We start from the raw sequence: 23,820 nt of genomic DNA, 5'->3' as shown, positions 1-23,820 counted from the left end.
TGACTACTCAAATGTGTTCTTCATATAGTCCTATTATGCTACACCAAGTTTGGTATCGATACCATTATTGCAACGACCAGGAGAGCTAAAAGTCGTAGGTGGCTAGATAGATAGATAGATAAATAGATAGATAGATAGATAGATAGATAGATAGATAGATAGATAGATAGATAGATAGATAGATAGATAGATAGATAGATAGATAGATAGATAGATAGATAGATAGATATGCTCAAAGTCGCGAAGTTCATTAAAAAATAATTCGCATTTAAAATTCGGCTGATCGCACGTAACTGGATATCAACATTATTTGAAGCATGTGGAAGGAAGAGGACCATGTTACAAAGTTTTTTTATGAGCGACCTGTCATAAAATGATGCTAAATATTTGTACTAGTGTTGCACGCACAGATATATGTTGGACAGTTGCAGATGTTTATACAACCAGTTAATTGCACTTGAGCAATGATGCCAACTGCAACATGCATGTCAGCCACACCAGAACCTCATATGAAGCGCTAATGCTCGCGAGGATGCTGGCCCTCGACACTGCTACATAAGTCAACTTGAGCGCATGGAAACTAACCAAAATTGAAGTTAACACGCCCTGACAGCTGTGTCAAAGTACATATCTTATGTTAATAAAATGGGGAAGGCAGCACTGCAAGTACTATTGACTTTTCACGAAAATTAGGGTCTATTTGAAAAGTAGTTCCGAGACCTGGTGTCGTTCTGTGGTAAAATGCTTCATTGCCACGCAGAATGTTTTGGTTTCATTCCAGCTGGGCCCTGACATATATTCTTTGCATTTATCGGGTCGACGCTACCAATATCGGGTATTTCTTTCATCAAAATAGCCCATGTGTGTTCTCCTTATTCCTGGGTTGATACCAAGTGTCAATCAGCTGTGGCACATACCCGCATACCAGCAACACATAGCCGCCCTTAGGCATGTGCCACTGTCTGGCGGGCAGTGTTTCATGACGTACGCGACGGGATTGTCACAATTTTTCTGTCTTCACCAGCGCATCCTATTTGTCAAACCATCTTACCCTCCCCTGCTAGTTTTGGTTCACGCCAAAATAGGGGGGTGACCATGAGAGCACCCAAACCTAAGCGGATAGATAAATAGATAGATAGATAGATAGATAGATAGATAGATAGATAGATAGATAGATAGATAGATAGATAGATAGATAGATAGATAGATAGATAGATAGATACTCAAAATCGCCGAAGATTGCATTGAAATGCTTCGCATTTAGAAGCTCTACCCATATTTATATGTGCTCGCTATTGAACTCAATTCACGATCTGGTTATTCAATAGCATTTTATTCTGAGTACACCTTCATTCAGATATATAAGAAAATTGTCTACAGTTACCTCGCGAGAAGAACGTGGTTCAAGGGGCAAAGGTTTTTCTCCCGATGTTTGGATTCCACTGCTTTCTGCGCATTGAACTTTCTTTTTTTTTGCACCAGGGAATATATTATATTTCAACTCAAAGGAAAAAAAATCACATCATATCCATGGAGTGAGTGATGATGAGTAGGGCGAATAGCTGGAGAGTTTCATTGCCAAATTGTGAACCATACGTTAATATCGCCCACTACATCATCAAAGACGTGACAAACACTGTATATATTTATACAAGAAATTTTATTTTTCGTAAATGGTAGCTATACCTCGCTTCCTCTCCCCCTTCAATACAACGGCTTTATGGTTGGTGAAATGAATCGATGATAGGGCGTAGCAGTATGTTTGCAAGGACAAAGAAGTGGGCAGTTTGCAAAGGTGGAATTATAGGCGGTCACGTAGGAACAAGGAATAGACACAGTGGGAAAATCTATACTTCTTTTATGCGCACCTGAATACAAGTACGTGACTATCTTGCATTTCATATTGACTACTTCTTAACAGTATTGACTTTATGGTCACGGTAGTGGTGGATCGGGGTTGGGGTGTAGTGGGATGTTTGCAAGGTGGCTACATACACCAACGCAGAAGAACAGACCCACACCATAAGGAGCTTCGCCCTTAAAAGCTCTGACGTGCTGCTGCACCGAAACACGCAACAGCCAGGCATTGCCACAAAGAGTGAAACTTGATACTCAACTCGGAGGCATGTTTGGCGCGGGTAGTCTGGAGGGTTAATGGCAGCCGTGGTGAAAGGATAGCGCATGAAGTATGTTTGTGCGCGCTTTATGTGACGTCAGGGTCGCCTGATTATCTAGTAGCGCTTTTTCGTCCCTGCAGATGGTGGGATCAAAAAAGAGGAGGTTGACGGCGCGGCGATAGGGAGACGACGTAGATCAAGGAGTGTCGTTACTTTCCAAAATTTCGGGGTTATGCCTCGGCCGATCGCTCGTGTACTTTGTCCTATGGTGTGTGGTTCCGCTGTGCTCAAGAACTCGCTCATCTCGCCATAGCAGAGAATAATATATCTTGGGCTTTCACTTGAACGATTGCGTAGTAGTTTCAGGCTGCAAGAAGGTCACTTTGCTTTCTGCAGTCACTCTGTTTGTGAAAACTGCGTACTTTTTAAACAAAGCAAAGTAACAACTGTTAAATCAGTTCGCGTTCACCTTGAGTATACATGTGCGTATACCCTTCGTGCGTCCTTTGTGTTTAAGTAGGGCGTTAAGTGCCGTACTGAGAACGTTGTTACATTGCGGTCATTCTGTATGTAATTTTTAGTGTTTTTCTTCGTGAGCAGCGCACTGCATGTTTTGATCTCGTGGGTGTTCTTCGCGTGACAGTCCAGTTCGTTGCAATCAAATTCACTGCTTCGACCTTGCGACGAAACTATGGCAATTTATTTACTCAGGTTCGTCTATAAGTGATATGTTAAAATGATATCAGTTACTGTTGCTTAAATCACTCAAATATTTTGTGTACACACTTTGTTTTTGGTAGTTGTGTAGAGCAGTCCTCATGAAACAACAGATACATTGACCATTAGAAGAACTGAACCTCTTGCGTATAGAAGTGTAGCCAGTTAGCTTCGGTTTCATATCTCTTTCTGTGTACGATCACTTTACTTAAACCACCATCATCATTGATGAGAAGCTCCACCACGAGACACATCTAGAGTACCTATTTTTTTCATAATGATCACAGTCAGAACAAAACTCTGTAACATTTTATGCTGATATTTGATTACATATGAAGAACTTGAATAACCTGAGGTGAATCGTATTTTCAATTTTAATTCATTTACAGGAAATGACTTTAAATATATCTGTCAACGTCTTCACACGTTCTATTCGTTGCACGGGTGTACGTATGTTATCCCATGTGCCACGTAGGAAAGGGTTCAACGTAAGAACAAGTAATAGTGAAGAGTCGTTCATATGGCATGTCACTAGAACCCACATTCAGACAGTTTCGCTGTCTTAGCCATGACTGTAACTGATGTGCTTGGAATCTTCTTTGTGAGCGTGTGTATGATAATCTCCCAACCTTAAAAGTTAAGAAGAAAGGGCCCGTGTACATAATAAGTAAATAAGTAAGAAGTTATGACGGTGTTACTGAAGTAGTTATGGTAAGGAACTAAGACAGCCAGATGCTGCTCTGGCAAAATGGATGTCAACTTGCGGAGGCATTGTCCGAAGCGACATTCTGTGTTTAGCAGCTTTTCATAGCTTCATCGTCGTCCTGTGCTTCTGTCTTGTATTGTAGCACAGATAAATTCACACCACATAAGCACAAAACGTCATAGAGGGGAATGTGAGAGTTGGTGACAAAAATAGTCCAAAGAGCAGAGATTTTATGCCCTGAGTGCTGTTTTGAGAAGTGAATTTACCTTTTTCAAACCTAGAACGCATCAGTTCTTGCCCAGGAGAAGTGATGGCCTCTTCTCGTAACGTCGGCACAAGCGAATCACTCCTAGTTACATATTTTTTGTTTCGTGGTAACGGCTAGTAAAGGTTATGGTTCAAGTAATGTGACAGTGCTTGCAGTTGCTATATGTTCGTGTATAACTGCTAACTGCTCAGAAATACACACAGTAAGCACACAGCCAAATGTTGGCATTGCCCCTGGAACTAGTCTACTGGGACAATGGTAGCTTTGGGTACGTCTGTGAAGGCTGTAAGTTGTGCGTTCTTTCTTCCTCGTAGAACTTCTGGCTGAATGACCCCCGGAAAAGAGAAAACATGATAATGGATTGACATTTTTCACTGCAGGATTCCAGCATTGCGCCATATTGGGGAAAATTCTGTATACTAACACGGTATGTGAGCAACCTGCTACAGCTATTGCATTACTTTGCTCAGATCGTCGACGTGACCACCCGTAACAAACTCGGCCCACACCAGATTGGGGAAATTTGCTTTCGAACGCCATCTATGGTGAGAGGATACTACAAAAGGCCACGGGAATCGGCTGAGCTGTTCGACGAAGAAGGATGGTGCAAATCGGGTAAGCCTAGACATAGAATTCCAGCGTTTTTATTAAGTACTACTACTGGTTGCATGAAGTCGGGTCCACCATCATCATGTGTGTAAATCCTCTGTCTTATGAATGTCGTTAGGCAGTCCATTTAATGACGCTACTATTAGGACACACAACGCGGGGAAGTGTTGCACGCTCACATTTCGACGCCCTTCATTCAACCCTTCCGAAGACAATCACTCAGAAAAAAATCACCGTGTAGCTGACACGTGAGTTGTTCATTTGTTAAGCTTGAGTGCACGTGTTCAACCCCAAGCCATGATGCAATTCAGAGCTAAGCTATCCAATGCCCTGTATTTGGCAAGATTGCCCAAATTTCTCATACAGTGTCTCATGTCCCGCGTCATTTCTGTCAGGAAAGCTATATGTCTCGGATTTGTTGTGGACTGCCCAGTTACAATGCGTGTCACGCTACGAAACGTAAAGTTTGCACTAATCGCGCGCACTAAACATTAATGTGGTGGCGAGGGACGACTTCGAGGGCCTTTAACCACTTCATATGAACTTCCAATCGATGTACGTCAACTTTCACGAGTACATCATGCAGCAAGGGTTTTTTTTTTTGCAAGTAGCGTGCTGCCAGCTGATGCAACTCAATTACACTATACACAAGGCTACTGAAAATAAAGAAGTGATAGATTCTTCCGAAATACTTCAACATTATTACCAGCCAATTGATTGGCTGATTATCGGTAGTAGATACAAACCACTTGCAAAGGATCAAACAAGCAAGCGAACTAAATTCGCTGGCTTTGTGTTTGTGTGTCCTACCCTCCCCGCTGTCCCGAATTTCATCAATGAACACTTGCTAACTCTACATGTAGTAAGTACGTTAGTGGTAGCACCTGCGGTGAAAGGCACGTTAACAAAGCCTTGGCCATCGACAGTAATACGTACTGCCTCATCACGTCATGTCGCACAATCGTAGAGTAGTTTTGAGCCGTTAGCTCCTATTTGAAGTATATGAAGGTGCTAAGCACATTTGAAAGTTGGCGGGTTATGACAAGTTATGCTTAGGTACCTAGCACTACTCGGAATGATAAAATGAAACGACGAATGCCTCTAAGCAGGCCAATTGCTGGATTTATTCACCAGAAGTCAAAATAGCAATACTATACTTACATAACGTAGCATTCATAACTGCACCGACTTTCACAGACAAGAAGACAGAAAGTGTTACACCACTTTTTCAGCAAAAAAAAATTCACCTCCTCCTAGCAGTGGTACTCACAATCTTTACTGCTCATTGATTTCGAATGCTTAAGCAATTCGTATCATTAGGTGACTTTTATGGAGCTTTTATTGCGGAGAGGAGGATTTCCTCCTTTCTGGGCTGTTGCATGAGAGTACAAAAGCTGACGTCAAAGCCTCACAGAGCATTCTTTGGGGGGATGCGTGCACTAACAACCGCCTAAAGAGAACTATGGCGGCGACCAGGGAGCCTTGAGTGAAAGGGGGTTTAAAATGAAAGTATATTTGTTTTTTTTTTTTGAAAAGAGGCAGGCAGTCCCAATGTAGCGCTAGTTGTTTGTATGGGGGATGTTGGCGGTAAATGGTTCACCTAAGGAGTGCAACCGAGCCACGTGGGCTCTCTATTGCTCTTTCGCACTCGTTGCGCCTTTTCTCTTGTTCATTGTTTCTCTTGTTTCCATTTTTCTTTTTCACACCACCCTTTCGCATATTCATTTCTTTTTTTCCTTCTGTGTATTTTTTTCTATTCCTTCCTCTCTCTCTTCTTCCTTGTATTTCTCGCTTTCTTCCCCTTTCATCTTACTGGTTGTGTTGTTCTCTTTTTTGTGCATTTTTTCTTACGTCTTTCTCTGTCTTTTTACCGCTTTGCTTCTGTTTCTTTTTTTTTATGTCCCCCTGGCACCCTCGATTCACTCTTTGTTTTTATTCTGTGTTTTTCTATTTCTCTCTCACGTGCTTCAAAAAGTTCCCTTTAGCCAAACACAGATTTAGTTTAACGCTCGTAACTGCTGTAGTCTTTAGAGAAGTTTACTTAATTCTATCGGCGTGTGGAATGCTAATGTTGGTGTAGTAAGAACGGAGGCAACACATCAGGGCAGCAATAAGAATCATTTATGGTTTATTGTCGCGCTCTTATATTGGTAAAATGCGTGATAGCAGTGGTATTGTGGTAATGCAGGCAGTGTAGAGAGCTCATGCCGAGTACATCTTCTGCAGGGTAATGGTTGAGAATGAAAATTCAGGTTATTTGATTGAAGGCCGCGTTGTAACGCAGCCTGTGCAGTGTTAGCGTGGTGCGACCCTATCTTCTTGGGACCAGTGCCAGCCTGGGAGGAGATGGATCGTAGTTCGGTGTAGCTGGTACCAAAAGAAGATTGGCGGGCACTACACGAGTGTTCGGCATACACTGGTACTTTGTAGCAAGAATGGCTCTACTTGTTGCAGGTGGGCCACAGTCAGCAGACATTTTCTCAGAGGTGTCACAATCACTCACGTTTGGTGTCCACTGTTGAGGAGTCTAAAAGAGATGCCGTGTGTTACGTATAGAGCTCGACCATCTTCCGTTTCCTCACTACAGGATACGTTCTTGCCAAAGCAATACCTCCCGGAATCCAACCTCGGAAGTCATCTCCATGAGGTTGCAACCACGAACAGCAGTTCACCCGCAGATAGCTGCGCAGCCAGGCCTAGTACAAACACCATGCTCAAGATGAGCTCCAACCTCCAACTTTTCCTCGGCAAGCGATGCCCAAACAACCCTGCCAGTGGCCGAGAGTGGTCCCCAGCCACATTTATCGGGAACGCTTCCCTCATGCTCGTCATCGCTTGGACAATGGGGGTCACCGGAACCCGTCGTACTGAATACCTTAATAGCGCACCCATATGTTTCCACGAATGCTGCGAATACGATGGGTGCCTACACGATCCAGGCGTATCGAGAGATCCTGACTAGACGAGCTTTGACCAGGTGGACCCATATGCGTGGCCGCCACGGAACGTATTGGAAGGCGAGCAAGTGGACGTTTTATTGTGTGCAAAGCGTTCTAAGCAAAGCGTTTCATGGATAATTTTGACGTTCCTGAGACTGATGTGGTCAGTGTCATCGAGGCTTTACGGCGGAGCCTGAATCCTCAGCTGGTGATGTGAATTCTGAGTGCTACGGCTCCAATGTTTGCAACGCTTTGTCGTGGATTACCGCTACGAGCAACTCGAGAAGCACACCACAGGTACCCCTAGGCCATAGGGTACATCTATCGTCAGCACAGGTGCTCATCGCCACTTCTTCAGTGACGGGTTGGAGATCCCACTGCTGCAGCTCGACCCTTCACGAACGGCGCGAGAAAGTCAACCCGTCGCGACATTCAACGACTGCGAATACGCACTGAATTGTCCTGTTTGTACAACTACGGCGGAACAGACGTCAACTAGACCTGCAGTGATCAGGAAACAGTCGGGTACACCCACCACAGACACTGTTGGCATGTTTTCAGAAGACGCCACACTGTGAAAAAGGGCAAGCGCAGCAACAGAGCGAATTCCGACCTCCGAAAAACACAAAGGAAGACCTTCACGCGAGGCAAAGTGTGACCGGAACCGACCACCACGATTCCGCCAATACCGGCCAACAGAAACATTGACGGTCTCTCCGCATGCTTCGCAGTCATGGCCAAGTGTTGCGACCAAGAAAGACGCTGGGGCTCGGGCGCCCGGGCAGCAAGAGAGAAGTAGACGAGAAAGAAGTCGGAGAATAGAACAGCTGGCCAGCAACAATGGCGCAATTTCGCACACTTAAAATCAGGCAAAATTTATCAGACCCTGCACTGACGGCTTCTCCAAAGTACAACAACTTTTTATATCTCTGGCGCAGCGAACTGTCTAATTCATGGATGATGGAAGTTGTCTTCACAAAATTTTGTTGCCGCGTTACCTCCTTCAATTTTTACTGGCATAGATCAGGTTTATTGAATTACCCTATATGTATTTACTGTAATCAAGAGGAAATGATCAGTCATTTTTTATTACATTGTCACCATTTTGATTTATTCAGGCAAAGCATACTAGCACCACCTCTACAAAGACTGGGCTTGCAATCATCACAACCTGATCTTCTTTCACTTGAAGCCTCTACACTGGGTTTCCGCCACAGGGATGTTTTATTCGCCATTCAGGAATACATCACTGTCACTAAGCGATTTTCTTGCTAAATTACGGTCTCACTATTTTTTTCTTTATTTTTCTACAAAGCTGCAATTGGCACTTCAAATAAGAATGAATCAACAAAAGTTTTTTTAGGCATGACGCAATGCGGAAAGTATCGGGCAAATTCGCCTGATAATGGGGCAATCCCCTCTTTTGGGTACGAGCCATTTGAAGAGGATAAAACAACAAGGGTGCTGCTTCTGTCTCGTTTATTCTTTACAGTACGTTCGGCACTTTATGCTTCTGCACTACTGCATGTTTTCCTTTATCCTTGCTCACTTGCGTTGTAATAAATTAGAAGCCGGATCATTTATAAAGTTTGTAAAAAGGCTAAGCAGTGACAACATTGATTTTTACCACATGCAGCCTGAGTGTCCGCCTCCGTTCAACTCTGTGGGTCATTAACCAGTCAGTCAAACTCAACGTAGCATGCAGGGACCTTAACAGGATGCCTATAGTGTTGGTGCATTGCCAATAAAAATTTTACAAATGGCCACTCCAGGGGACAACACAGATGCAGTAATTTGACAGTTGATTACCGAAAGGAACAAAACCGATACAAACATCCACAGGACGAGCTTTATGGGATTGAGCATGTAATGAGGGCCGAATGGGGCTATAGTCTGGACCTGCAGCCATTCGGTCTATTTTTTTTCTCTTGCATAAATATTAATAACATTTACCACAGTACTAAGCCTCACGCATACAGTTTTCTTTAAGGTTTAGATGACCGATACAGTGACTCTGTACACATTTACACCGATGGATCCGTAACTTCATCCGCCTCAGCTGCAGCCTTCGTGATCCCTCAACTCGGTATTTCCCGACAGTACAAATTAGATCATAGGTCATCTTCGACAGCTGCAGAACTTGTTGCTACACAAGAAGCCATAAAATTTGTGAACGACCAAGCACCGCGTAAATGGACGATTCTATCTGATTCAAAATCAGCGCTTCAAGCTATCTATTCTAACTCAAGAAGAGGCGAATTTTACGAGTTAACGTTATGAATCGTCCAAGCATTTGACCTAACACACAGGAGTGGTCACTTGATTACACTCCAATGGATTCCTGGACACTGCGGCCTGGTTGGCAACGAAACAGCCGATAGCGAAGCAAGAGCGGCAATATACAACGCTCCTATGTACGTCAAAGTACCCTACTCGCGAGGTGACGTCAACACATTGTTGAGATCACTCATGCGCGAATGCGCTGCCACTTACTGGTCGCTACCAGATCACCGGAACAAGCGCCTGCGGGAAACAGACCCCGGTATGACTTTTCGTCTTCCAGATAAAATCAGCCGAAGACATGCTAATATACTGCACCGAATTCGCCTGGGCGTCGCCTTCACTCGCCACTACACTCACCTAATTGGCCGTGCGGACAGCCCAAATTGTGAACGCTGCCAAGTGCGCGAAACGATAGCTCACATATTTTGTGACTGTGCATTATACGTGGCGCAAAGAAAAATGCTAACTGCAACGTTGGCAAGCATTGGACGAACACCATTAAGTGAAAGCCACATATTGTCAGCAATGAACGACCAAACAGTGTCAAAAACTGCTACAAAGGCTGTTCTAGACTTTATAAAAACCACTGGACTAGAAACTAGACTGTAGGGTACTATGCTAAGTGGCTACTGTACATACGCACCACCTCTTCTTGTCCCCATCATCACCCTTCATCCCTCTTTCCTTCCCCTTTCCCTTATCCCCTGTGTAGAGTAGCAGGCTAGAGCGAACTAGCTCAGGCCGACCTCTCTGCCTTCTAATAAATTCTCACTCTCTCTCTCTCTCTCTCTTTCTTTAAGGTGGAGCTCTTATGTACCCGCTCCAGCGTTGACCGCCGTCCTTTGGTGATTCTCGTTTAAGCCCCCTGGCTCGTCATTGTCTTGGATGTCAGCGTGCTTTCGGGTAGGCGATGAAACTGTGGCGTTGGTGTTTGCTTCACGGCACTGGATGTAATTTTTTTACCTTGTTGATTGCGTTGTCCCTTGTACATTGCAGTGTTATTTGCTGCTGGGGCTTGATTTACGGTTTTCCGAGAGTATCCGGAAAATTAAAAAACCAAGAGTTTCATCAGATGTTTGGGCAACATTGCAACTATACAACATTGCAGCATTTATTGAAGGTATTTTGTGGAAGAGCTTATGTGCGAGAAATTAAAAGTCAGCACGTAGAATCATGATAAGTCGCAGGGCCAGAAAGATATTGACGGATGAAATGGATGACGAGTTAACGATCGCAGTTTCACAGCAATGGCCATGGTTGTCTGTTGTTCGTCATCGAATCACCGGTGAAAAGCACCACAATTTTGTTTGTATTTAACCGAACAATCCAGCGTTACTGCAGTTTACTCGTTTCCGGGGAGTAGTTTTGAGAATCATCTTGAACAATCGCAAAGCGCTCCCAACATCGAGAGCAGCCTGTGCTGAATTCTGTTAACAGTTCTTGGATGGGACATCACAACAAACAAAAATTTATGGGCGCGTGAATATTTACTCTTCCAGTGCATTTGGTAGCAGTTTTTATAAGTACAAATTCACTGATGATGACAATACTGCCAAACGCGAATTCTGAGCAAAGCTTCTTCTTGGGACAATGCCAATATTGTTTGAACTTTAGGGTGTATGTTGTTCTGTCATGTTGTCGTAACATTCACTACATACGGCCACAGAAACTGCCAGCGTTCAGGTGCTACACATTCAACTTTACGCACTGCAGACTTAGGGAGCCAAGTGTGAGGCCGACAGTGCTAGAATGCTACGCACACCACTCTATGCCTTAGTGGTGTCACGAAGGAAGTGAAATGGCGACAGTTTCGTTACGACAAGCCAAGCCAGCCACAGCGCACGTTCCATCCCTGCATACTCCCGAGCTATGACCGAGGGACCAGCAAATGTCACAGAAAAATACAGAGAGGTTAGAGTGCAGTGGTTAGCGATGTCGACGAATTCTACGTTTGTTTTCTTTCATCCTAGTTCGGTCTCTCTAATGTGCCACCGACGTTAGACAACTGCAACGCCGTCCACAGCAGGGAAGACCACGTAAAAGCAATGTCCTATTATTTATTTCTAGCTCTTTCCCATACTAATGGGCAAAAGGCTCTCGGCGTTGAAAACGCACCGAGGCGCAGACATGTTATGTTCCAAGAAAACAAAGTTTGAACCTGGTGACCCCCTGCAGATGTAATTGTAAAAAGACCTTGATCATCATCATCATGCTAGCTATCAGCCCGACTACAGCCACTGGGAGGCAAAGGGACTTCCTATGTTCTTAATATCAACCTAGCGTTGTGCTTGGTGCTGCATCGTCATAGCTCCAAATCGATCATTCTCTTTTGGTTTTATAAAGTTGTCGCATCTTCGTGCATTCGCCTTATCTTAGAATCTAGTCAGTTAACCTTAATTTCGAGCGGTTTTTCTGTCTACTCGCTCCATAACCTGCTCATGTTCATTTTCTTCTGGTATCAACAATCATGCCCTGAACACCTGTTTGTTCTCTTACCCACTTAGATTTGTTCTTGTCACTTATAGTTATGCCAAGTACTTTCTATTCTACAACTTCCTGCACAGTCCTCAATTTAAGTTGAACCTTCTATGTAAGCCTCCATGCTTCTACTTTGTAGGTGTAATATTTGTTTGAGGCAAGTATATATTGCGATAAAAATAATAAACAAAGATGCAGGTGTTATATACGGTTTTTTCGTGAAGTACTAGTAAAGTAAATTTATGATTTCAGTATTCCTGACAAATATACCTCACACACCCTCAACTTTTAGTTGTTACAGTCTGAGGGTTTAGCTGCGTCGTTGTTACCTGCCCTAAGTAGACATAAACTTTTGCAACTTCCAGTTGTTTCCCATACATCGCAAGGTGCCGTTGTCTGCCGAGAGTGTTGAGTATTATTTAGTAACAATAATATTACTTCTCACACCTGCTGTACTGGCTTCCATGGCCGGTTCAGTAATGATGAGCCTATTCATACTCTGAGTGAAGGCAACGTCAGCACTAAAACATCATCATTGAATCCCTGCATACTCAGGTACTGCCCACTATTTTTTCCTAACTTCCCAATCCAGCGCCCAGAAAATCTCCTCTGAGTATTCGCTAAATAACCCTAGAAAGATCATGCCTCCCGACACTGCACTCTTTATTTTTAATCAGTAGCACTCCTTATACAGCACTTTAGTGACGGTGCATCCTCTGTAGATTTCTTGCAGTATGGGTCTATACATCTTTCGATTCCGTGATTCCGCCATACCCACACCTATGAGTCCAAAAACTTGTGGGTAGGTAAATAAATTTAAATAACATTATTCCTTTTCGTTCTTCAGGTGACGCAGGGTACTACGACGAGGATGGTCGCTTATATATCTCTGAACGCCTCAAGCAAATGATCAAGTGCATGGACAATCAAGTTGTTCCATCTGAGCTTGAAGAACTGTTGCTTCGCATGCACCCCACTCAGATAGCCGAGGTTTCTGTGGTAGGGCTGAAGCACTCGGAATACGGTGAAGCTCCAGCGGCGGCCGTTGTTCTCACAGAAGAAGGCAAGAAGCAAGACCTTACTACTTTCATCAATGACGTAAAGGCCACTGTTTCAAGTAAGTCACTTAGAGAGACCATGTGTGGCTCCTTTCTTTCCTAATTTTATGTAGGAGCTATCTTCTCTTCGCAAGCCCCACAGTCAACTTCATCACTTTGATTCGAAGAGAAATCTCTGTGCTTTTCTGTGTTCTAGTTTGGAGTTCTTGATTATTTTCGCCCTTAGACTTTGCTTTTCATAAAAACAAGTACACAGCACTCGCAGTTCGATTAACGCGAAAGAGTGACTCAGTCATTATTTCAATGTTGTGGAATCCAGCGAAATGTGAAGCGCAAGTTTCCAACGCTACCCTAATTACGAGCGCGATGTCAAACAAATCAGGGGGAATATTTTTCCTGAACACTTATTTTAGTGATTCGTGGCTGAATTTGCCTTTTATTGCCACTCCTAATGCTACAGTCGATTGGCTTGACCACAGTGGGTGGCCACAGCAGCTGCTTTTTGATTTAGGTGAAATGGTAAAGTCGCATGTTGTTTACCTTGTTAGTAGACGTGAAAGAACGCCAGATTGTCGACAATTTTGGAGCCCTCCACTGGAGCGTCTTTTGTAATCATATTGTTGTTTTCGGACGTTAAACCCCAAACAATAATTTTTGCATTCTCATGACATGAACACAATCACGCATGCGTGACGAGCGCCTTTTCGCCTTTTCGCGGTTCCTCTATCACAGTGTACCAAGCAAGTATTACATTTGCATGCAGGCTTCGACTGAATTTATTCAGCTTTAGCAGCGTTCACCATGTTTCAGTTTTATTGCGCGAGCATTCGCTGATGTCACAACGAAGCTACTGAGGGCCGCATCCGCTGTGGCTGAAACCATGGCCACAAAGCCAAAACAAAACAAAACATGGGGACTCAAGCCCCTGTCTCCGATGACCTGGTCTTTGAAGGCCACCATGAAATCCCATGAGGCAGTGGTCCGAACGTGGTCAACGATGGCGTTATGGCGGGTTTTGTACATAGAACTGCGTGGCATGCAGAGACATACAACGTGGGGGAGGGTTTCCCGCTCGTACCTACAAGCATGGCATCTCTGGCACGGTCCGGTGCGCCCCACATGCAGGCGCCATGGAGCGGGAGCAAGTTGCGCCGCGCCCGTTGTACGAAGCGCCAGTCTGCGAAGGAGGTGTAGGCGCCCGTCCGTATGAAGTGCTAACTGGCGCGATCAGCCGCCACGCAGGCCTGTACCTTCCCCTGATTGGGAAGGTCGTGGAGGGTGCGGTCTCTGTTTGACGGCCAGCGCCTCTCGAAGCGACCTCTGGATGCGGCAGCAGTACTGGGGCGTAATGGCTTTGTCGCCACATGTACGCTAGCCGCCAGGGTACACGTCCCAGGCGACGTGGTAGCAGCGAAAGGCCTTTCGGGAGCGGGCCCACATGGGGGGTAGTTAGGTGGCGGGGGCCCTGGCACTGTCAGGTAGTTATCCCCAAAGGTAGGCCTCCATCTCGTGACAGGTGACCTCCCAGCCGAGGCGGGCGGTGACGAGGAAGTAAGTGTCTTCGAATGCCATCTCCCGGAGCTTGGCGTCGGGGGACATGAGAAGTTTTCAGACGGAGTCTATGCGACACAAGTCACAGATCTCCGCCACGACAGGCAGCCCGATAGCTCCACCCTGTGCTGATCTGTATATGTCACGGCATTGCTGGGCAGCTACAATGACGCTTTAGCAGCAGCAGGATGGCGTCGTCGAGGTGGTGCCAGTAGGTCTTCGCGAGGACACTGCACCTTATCGGAAAGTTGAGCGCCGGGTACACAAAGGTCTGGAGCCCGTCCAGACGCTGCCACGCCTCCAACACCCATGAAAGGATCGCCCGTGCTTGGGCAATGGCGGTGTTGATGACGGAGGTGGAGTCAGTCGAGATCCTGTTGCCGACCGCGCGTCCCAGGGACCGCAGCAGCTCGAGGTCTCGAAGACTGGCGATAAGGACACCCGCAACCCTGAACTCTGTTGGCCTCATGCCCACGGGAGTGGCTCCGACCTTGTGGACGGATGCGCACTTGGCCAGTTTGAGTGACAGGGCGAGGGGAGCGGCGAGAGTCTCTATCCGGTCTATTCGCGTTGAAGCCAGTGGGGCATACGGGCGAGCTGTGTCAGGTTATCCGCATAGCCAGGATGTTGGGTCCGGTGGCAGAACCTTGGATGACATGGATGTTTGGGTCGACCACGATGTTAAAGAGCAGGCTGCCAAGTGGTACGCAGCCCAGCCTTGATCAGTACCGATTCTCTCAAGCCCTCTGCAGCCAGAGTGCATCTGTCGTTGTCTGCTTACAGATATCTGATGAGGTCGGTGAAGACAGGACTAGCACCAGCAGCCCGTAGTGCGTTGAAAACACCCTATGCGGGACGGAGCCGTGGGCGTTGGTACAGTGTAACAACGCCGCACAAAAATCGTGGCCGCCCGATGTGGCAGTATCGACACGCCGCTGCAATATGTAGTTTAGCTCGAACACTCCGTCATGGGGCAGGAAACCCTTTTGGCACTTGAAGAGGACGCCTAGCTCCAATATTCATGCCTGTAGTTGGGCTGCGAGGCACTTGGCGTACGGTTTCAGCGCCGTATAGCCCAGGGAAACGGGGCGCAATTTGGAAAAAAGCTGTGGGTCTTCTCTTTTGAAAATCACAGCCGTCCGGGATGTGCGCCACGAGTCTGGTCTTCTACGATGATAAACTCATGCATTAAATAAAGGAGCCAGGAACGGGGCTTTGGGGTCGACCGCTTTTTAAAAGCGGTAGGTTAGACAGTCGGTCTCGGTGACCATGTTCTCAGACTTGCGTAGACGCAAGAATGCCTCCTCCGGGCTGAAGGGCGTCACGTCAATGCTGCAGGCGCAAATGTCCGGCGCAGAAGAAGAGTCGAGTCCGCTTGTCTGGCCGTGCACATGTGGCTTCAACAATCTTGCAGATCCTGGATGGGGATCGCGCACGTTTGTGAACGGCTCTCTAGCATCAATCTCACCACGCGGCGTCAGTTTCGGTGGTAAAGCCGCTGTATCTCCACCGGGTTTGCTGGGTTGGGCTCGCGGCATTCGCGGCCAGCACGAACCTTCCCTAACCATACCGCTTTGGCGACAAGAGCAACCGCCTGGTTCTAGGTGTCCTCGCAGTGGGTCTATGGCTCGCCAGAGGGTGGTTCTCAAAGCACGAAACGAAGCAGGCGGGTCTGGTCGTCGAGAAGGTGAGTGTAATCGGGTGGGATTTGGGGACTCGGAGAAAAAGCCTCGGCCTGCTCACTGGCGTCGACGTCGTCGTCGCGGTCCATCTCCGCCTCGCCCTCTGGCTGTGGTACGGATGCAGAGGAAGCCGAGAATGGTGGGCATTCCGGCGTGAGAGCCGGAGGTGGTCCGGTATCAAGTGGCAGATGAGGCGATGCTGGTGCACTGGAGAGCCCGTGTAGCATGTCGTCGACTGAGACTACAGCCATGTCTGTGGGCGAGGCTGCGACCGAACTGCGTGAGGCAGATGCCTCACTTTGTGTCGACGGTGTGACGGCGTGAACGTGGGCCGTGTGCTGGCCAGTCAGTGCCGTGGACAGGGTTAGCAATACAGGAGCCGCTGACCGCGCAGCCTCGGGAAGCCACGAGAACACCGGAAGGTGTTAAGATCCGCAAAGACGCATGTCAGGGTGGCAAGACCACAATAGCCTCTAGCAGGCCGTATGCGGAAGGCACCGAGCAAGTTGCAGGCGAAGAAGGTGGTGACCCGGTTTCGGAGGTTGAAACCCGAGGCGAGGACGACCCGCTTGAAGAGACGTACTGGAATTCAGTGGGTTCATCCTTTGACGAGACAGTTGAGTATCCCGAACTAGACACCTGATCGGGTGACACCCGCATGTGACGAGCAGCAACAGACGCGTTGTCCCTGCGACGCTGAAGAAGCCCGTGATGGTACCAGCGAAGTTCCCTAAGAGGAGAAAGACGTGCTGGAAGTGTAGCACCGGAGGTGAGCGGTTGCCCGCTGAGCAGCAGCAAGTGAAGAACCACATGGCGTGACTTGATAGTGAAGGTGGTTGGCATTGCTGCAGGATGATGTCAATGTCGCATAAAAGACGGGGCAGTGACGCCGTGGCACCAACGAAGACAGTGCCAACGTGGCAGTGGCCAGGCAGCAGTGGTTGAATGGGCGGGAGGACAACGGGACGTCGCACATTGAGCACAGATACAGTCGATCACGCACAAAGCACTCGTGCTCGACCTCCACGTACCGGTTCACGGACTGTACCTGCGACGTCCAGTTGGCCCCGCTGTAGGCCACGCTGCGGCCACTAATGGGGCACTGAAGCTCCACCGGGGCCGGGAGATGAATGCACAGGACGTCGCGTTCCAAGTTCGGCTGGCGGGGCTGCACTGGACTCTAAGAGGGTGAGAGCACCACGGAGCCAGGCAACCCAAATGGGACGACTCAGCAACTGACAGAGAAGGGCCCGCCGCAGGTGGAGCCGTAGTACGGGGGTGAGATCATCGAGCCTGTGGTGGCACAGACGAGCCGGCGGTGAGGGGTGCGTGATGGTGCAGTCGGTGACGAACGCAGGGAGACCTCGTATGGCGTGGCGACTCCATGGCAGCAGGTGCCGGCGTGAGCCATAGGTGGGACCATTCAGCAAGAAGGCGGGCCAGGCCAGGCAGCACGACGTGGCGACGTTGCGGTCACCATGACCGGAGGTCATGGACGTCACCAGCAGACAAATGGTGAACGGGCCGGGTGCGGCATGCACCAGACAGCAAGCAGGAAACAGCGGAAGGCGGGCGAACAGAAGCTGTAGACGCTTGTCGCATTAAAGCTTAACCTGATGGTTCAGTTTTGATGCCCACCATTTCACCATTCGCGACGACCTTCTCCACAGGCGCAATTACAACGGTGACGGCCGCAAGTGGCTACTAGTGATACCTCGCAGACTGTGCTCTGACATATGCGTATTCTTTCATTCTGATCCGCAACGTGTGCACTCCGGGATACCGAAGACTTACCACCGCATTCGCCAACGGTACTTTTGGCGCAGCATGTACCGCTACGTGCAGAAATTCGTTCGCCCCTGCATAGATTGTCAGCGCTGCAAAGCTTCAACGCACCTGTCGCCGGTAGGTCTGCAACCTTTACCTTGCCCTGCCAGGCCCTTTGGGCGCGTTGGCATAGATTTGTATGACCCACTTCCACTAACGTCAGCTGGTAACCGCTAGGCCATTGTCGCTATGGACCACCTCGCGCGATACGCCAAAACGGCCACTCTCCCCGCGGCTACAACGAGAGATGTGGCCTCTTTTCTGCTTCAACGATTCATTCTGCGACACGGTCCACCCCAGGAATTGCTCAGTGACCGAGGCCGCGTCTTCCTGTGTGAAGTCATTGAAGCCATTCTCAAAGAGTGCAACGTTGTTCACCGCAAAACTGCTGCTTACCACCCGCATACGAATGGCCTCACCGAACGCTTCAACCGAACGCTCGAAGACATGCTCTTCAAGTACGTCGCCGCCGATCACACAAATTGGGATTCCATTCTACCCTTCGTCACCTACGCATATAATAACGCCCCTCAGAGCATTACTGGATTTTCACCTTTCTTTTTATTATATGGAATGCACCCGTCACACACCATCCACACGATTCTTCCGTACAGGCCAGATCCATCTGAGTGGGCACCTATTTCGGCTACAGCCAAGCTTGCTGAAGAGTGTCGAGAGCTTGCAAAGACCTTTACTGCGCATGATCAAGAGCGGCAAAAAAGCATTAGCGCTGACGCCAACACTACTGCGCTCACGTTCCTCCCTGGAGCGCTCGTCTGGCTCTCGATCTCTACCACTGCAACTGGCCTATCTTCAAAACTATTGCCCAAATACGATAGCCCCTACCGTGTCGTCAAATGCACTTCCCCAGTCAACTACTTAATTGAACCCATCAAACCATCGAGGACACGACATTGTTAACGTGGAGCGCCTCAAGGCTTACCATGACCCGCTCGTTGTAACCAGCTGTTAGGTAACCAGGTGGCTCCCTTTTTGGTACCCGGGGTAGTTGTGGTAAAGCCTTTGAACAGTGGGTCGGCCTCTCCAGCACCTTCTAGTGGGTCGCTCTTTTCACAAGAAGAAGAGCAGCTCGTGCAGAGAGTCAGTCCCTGCATTGACTGTCGCTGTCGTGAATCCGTGAATCATCGCGGAGTGCCCGCCAATTAACGTCTCAACAATATATATATATATATATATATATATATATATATATATATATATATATATATATATATATATATTAAAATCGGGCGTTTTAGCGTGGCAATCTCTTATAAAACAGGAGAGCGGTCACGGCACGTCAAGTGGTAATGGCGTAACCAGCCTGAGTACCCAGCCAACCAAGCGTCATCTTCTTCACCGAATGAGTCATATTCCTGCCTTTCTGAGTAGCACTCATCTTCACTACATTTTCCTCTCCTCCGGAAAAGAGCCATCTTGGCGACTCATGGGCAGGAGACAATAGAGGGATCGTAATACGGTTTTAGGTGGTCTATGTGGACGGTCTCACGTCCACGGCGTCGTTGATCATGGGGCTGTTCAAGCGGCTCCACGATGCAATTGACGGGTGAAGTTTGTTTAATCACACGGTAAGGGCCGTCATACTTGTACATCTGTTACGTGGAGAGACCAGGGCTGGTTGAAGGTATGCGACGCCAGACAAGGTCATCCGATGCATAAGAAGCCGGAGGCGCCGGGCTATCGCAGTGGTGTTTCTGGCGTTGCTGTTCAGCACTTGTGAAGAAGCGGGTAAGCTGACGACACTCTTCCGCGTATTTAGCAGCTTGTGACATCACCGTCAACTCAGCAAGATCCAGGTGGCAAGGAAGGATGGTGTCTAGCATGCAAGAGGGCTCGCGACTAAAAAGGAGGAAGTATGGAGAGAAACCAGTGGTTGTCTGGACAGCAGTATTATGCGTGTATGTTACAAAACGGAGAATACTGTCCCAGTTAGTGTGATTGGTTGCGACGTACATTGACAGCATATCTCATAATGTATGGTTGAATCGTTCTGTAATGCCATTAGTTTGAGGATGATACGCGGGGGTGGTGCGATGAATGACTTGGCATTCCTTGAGAAGCGATTCGACGGCGTCCAACAAAAACACACGCCCTTGGTCACTCAGGAGTTCACGTGGTGCACCGTGACGTTAAATGATCTGATGCAATATGAAATGACCGACGTCACTGGCTGACGCAGAAGAGAAAGGTCAAGTTTCTGCGTAGCACGTAAGGGGATCGATAGCGACAATTACCCAGCAATTTCCAGCCGGTGTAGTTCGAAGAGATTCATACAGATTGATACCAACACGGTCAAACGGTCGGGTAGGACAAGGTAAGGGTTGTAGGTGAGCTGGAGAACTCGGAGTGGAATACTTCCGGCGTTGGCAAGCGAGAGAGGAACGTACGTAGCGACGAACGAAGCGATACATTCCACGCCAGTAGTAGCGATGGGACAGGCGGGTGTAGGTTTTTACCACTCCATGGTTGCATTGTGGGTCGGCGTGAAAGGAGGTGCATATGTCTGAGCGGAGACGTCTGGGAATGACGCGGAGCCATTAGCGTCCTTCGGAGAGATAATTCCGTCTGTATAGCAAACCATCCCTGATAACGAAGTGTTTGTTGTATTTGACGGCGCATACCTCTAGGAATATTTTGCGAGGAAGTTTGACTCGACAAGTTGATAAGTGAAGCGAACTAAGGATCTTTTTGTTGCCCCTGTAGCATGTCACTGACACTAAGTGCAGATACGTCGGGGGCAGGCTAAGACGGCGACTTGTCACTACATCGTAGAGTTGATCGGGACAAAGCGTCTGCGTTGGAATGTTTTCGGCCAGATCGTTAAGCGCCGTGAATTTTGTCCTCTTGTAGTCGAAGCGGCCAACGGGCGAGCCGGCTGGTGGGATCTTTTAACGAGGAGAGCCAACATAATGCATGATGATCAGTAACCACGCTGAATGGGCGCCCGTAAAGATAGGGTCGAAGCTTGCCTATGGCCCATACGATGGCTAGACACTCTTTTTTGGTGACTGAATAGTTGGCTTCTGCTTTTGTGAGTGCACGGCTGGCGTAATAGATGACGTACTCATCAAATCCAGGTTTACGCTGGGCCAGCACAGCACCGGGGCCAACACCGCTAGCATCCGTGTGTATTTCCGTCGAGGCGAGAGGATACAATTGTCGCAATATGAGGTGACGTACGAAGTTGGCGGAGTGTGGCAAATACATCATCACAAGCTGACGACCAACTAGAAAGGTCGTTGTTGCCGGCAAGAAGGTCAGTCAAGGGCGATATGATGGAGGCGAAGTTGCGAATAAAACGAAGAAAATATGAACATAAACCGAAGAAGCTGCAAAGTTCTTTCAAGTTTTTCGGCTTAGGAAATTCGGCAACGGCACGGAGTTTCGTCGGATCCGGAAGAATGCCATCTCTAGATACAACATGGCCCAAAATTAGGAGTTGTCGAGCGCAGAAGCAGCACTTCTTCAAGTTGAGCTGTAGACCGGTGGAGGTGAGGCAAGTAAGCACTGTCTCGAGCCGCTGAAGATGCGTTGAAAAGTCGCTTCGCTTGAAAATACCACGACATCGTCTAAATAACACGGACATGTCTGTCATTTCAGGCCACGGAGGATATTGTCGATCATGTGCTCGAAAGTGGCAGGCGCATTGCAGAGCCCGAATGGCATGACGTTAAATTCGTATAAGCTATCAGGGGTAACAAAAGCCGTCTTGGGGCGATCAGCCTCAGCCATGGGAACCTGCCAATAACCTGAACGCAAATCTAGTGACGAGAAGAACTCCGTGCCTTGTAAGCAGTCAAGGGCATCGTCTATGCGAGGTAGCGGGTAAAGATCTTTCGCGTGATCTTAATCAACAGGCCGTAGTCGACGCAGAATCTTATTGAGGCATCCTTTTTCTGGACTAGAACAAGTGGGGAGGCCCATCGGCTGTTAAAGGGCTCAATAATACCTCGCTTCAACATGTCGTCAACTTGTTCCGCGATTGTGTGACGCTCAAATGCCGATACCCGATATGGACGCTGACGTAAAGGAGCGTAAAGGCCAGTGTCGATTCCGTGAGATACTACAAAAGCACGGCCCAAAGTCAGTTGCTGGTGGTCGAAGCTGGCGCGGAAGCGCTCGAGGAAGGCGATGATGTCGGTGCGCTGTTGGGCCGTAAGGTTGCTGTCGATGCAGAGCGAAATTGCGTCGGTGAAGGATTGGGAAGAAGACGACGTGCAGCAATCAACAGCGTCAATAGGTAGTGTGGTCGAGTGGTCAGGAACTACACGTGCACTCGAGGGATGAATGTCATCGGCAAAGCCCAGGCACTCTCCGCACAGTAACTTGGAAGACGAGAGAAACGTATTTGAAATTTAAAGTGCACTTCATCCATTGTGAACAGTCAGAACGGCGAAAAGAATCAGGAAGCACTTGCGGCGAACAGCGGTTCCAGAAGGCGTAAAAAGAACAATTGAGCCACTAGAGACGACACGAAAAAGTGGAACTAGGGCAGATGAGAACGGGGGTATCAAATTGTCGGCGGCAACGAAAACTTTTGCAGGTGAAAGAGATGAGTCGAGTGAAGCAGCGTCGCATAACGGCGCGAACTCCACTTCGGTGCGAGCACAGTCGATGACGGCATGATGAGTGCAGAGAAAGTCCCAGCCTAATATAATGTAATGGGAACACTGCGAGATCACTACAAACTCGACATCATAAATATTGTCAGCAATAACGACACGTGCTATGCATGCAGCAAAAGGGCGAATTTGTTGCTCGCTCGCTGTGCTCAAAACGAAGTCGCGAAGAGGCATTGTGACTTTTTTTAGTCGACGGCAAAGTTTTTCAGTCATTACAGACACTGCGACGCCAGTATCGACCAATAAAAAAACAGTTATACCTTCAACGGAGACAGCAACGACGTTGGACGGCGAAAAACAAGGTCTTGTGGAGTTTGAAAGATCCGCAGTTCTTGCCCCCAGAACTGCAGCTTCTAGCTTTCTTCAGGGACAGGGCGAGGTCAACGTAGCCTAGGGGAAAGGGAACGGCGTTGAGGGGAAGGTGACCGGTGTCTGTCGAAGTTCCGGCGAGGTGAAAATGCGTCCATGGTGGCTGTCTCGCCAGATACAGCAGGCTCCGGTCGTGGTGGCAAATCATAATTGTTGGGCCTGATGTCATCACGCAGGAAAAACTCACGCCGTCGACAAAATCGTGCCACGTGGCCCGCAATTCCACAGGTGAAGCATATGAGGTGGTTGTCTTGAGTGCGCCACGGGTTCTGAAAGCGGGGAGGTGGTGGTCGGGAGAAAGGACGGGCAGCCTGGTACATAGGCTCAGTCGGTACGACAAAGGGGCGCGTGGACGTAGGCGTTCGCGACAAACAAACGTGGCCGTTCGCAACAGGATGACGTCGGGTTCTGTTCAGTGCTTTGTCATAGGTCAATGGAGCAGCCACAGGTGGTGCGTGAGCTGTTGGTAGCACCTCAAACACTTGATCCTGGACTACTCGCTGTATTGATGGCGCTAAAGAGGATAGGGCACCTTCGGAAGTATAAGGCACGAGGGACAACTGGCGTGCGACC

General features: G+C 48.0%; 1 protein-coding gene across 8 annotated transcripts in view; it reads left to right on the top strand.

Moving 5' to 3' along the window:
- Nucleotides 1–23,820, top strand: part of LOC119182165 (luciferin 4-monooxygenase) — a 168,863-nt gene that overhangs the window by 111,858 nt on the left and 33,185 nt on the right. For all 8 annotated transcript variants that reach the window (XM_075896095.1, XM_075896094.1, XM_075896096.1 and 5 more), the window contains 2 exons: nucleotides 4,279–4,423; nucleotides 12,965–13,234. In XM_075896095.1, the coding sequence (XP_075752210.1) occupies nucleotides 4,279–4,423; nucleotides 12,965–13,234 (415 nt within the window). The remainder of the gene's footprint in view (nucleotides 1–4,278; nucleotides 4,424–12,964; nucleotides 13,235–23,820) is intronic.

The sequence above is a fragment of the Rhipicephalus microplus genome, chromosome 5 (genome assembly GCF_043290135.1).
Source record: "Rhipicephalus microplus isolate Deutch F79 chromosome 5, USDA_Rmic, whole genome shotgun sequence".
Lineage (NCBI taxonomy): Eukaryota > Metazoa > Arthropoda > Arachnida > Ixodida > Ixodidae > Rhipicephalus > Rhipicephalus microplus.
The sequence above is the reverse complement of the archived record's forward strand: the minus strand, read 5'-3'. Positions and strand labels throughout refer to the sequence as shown.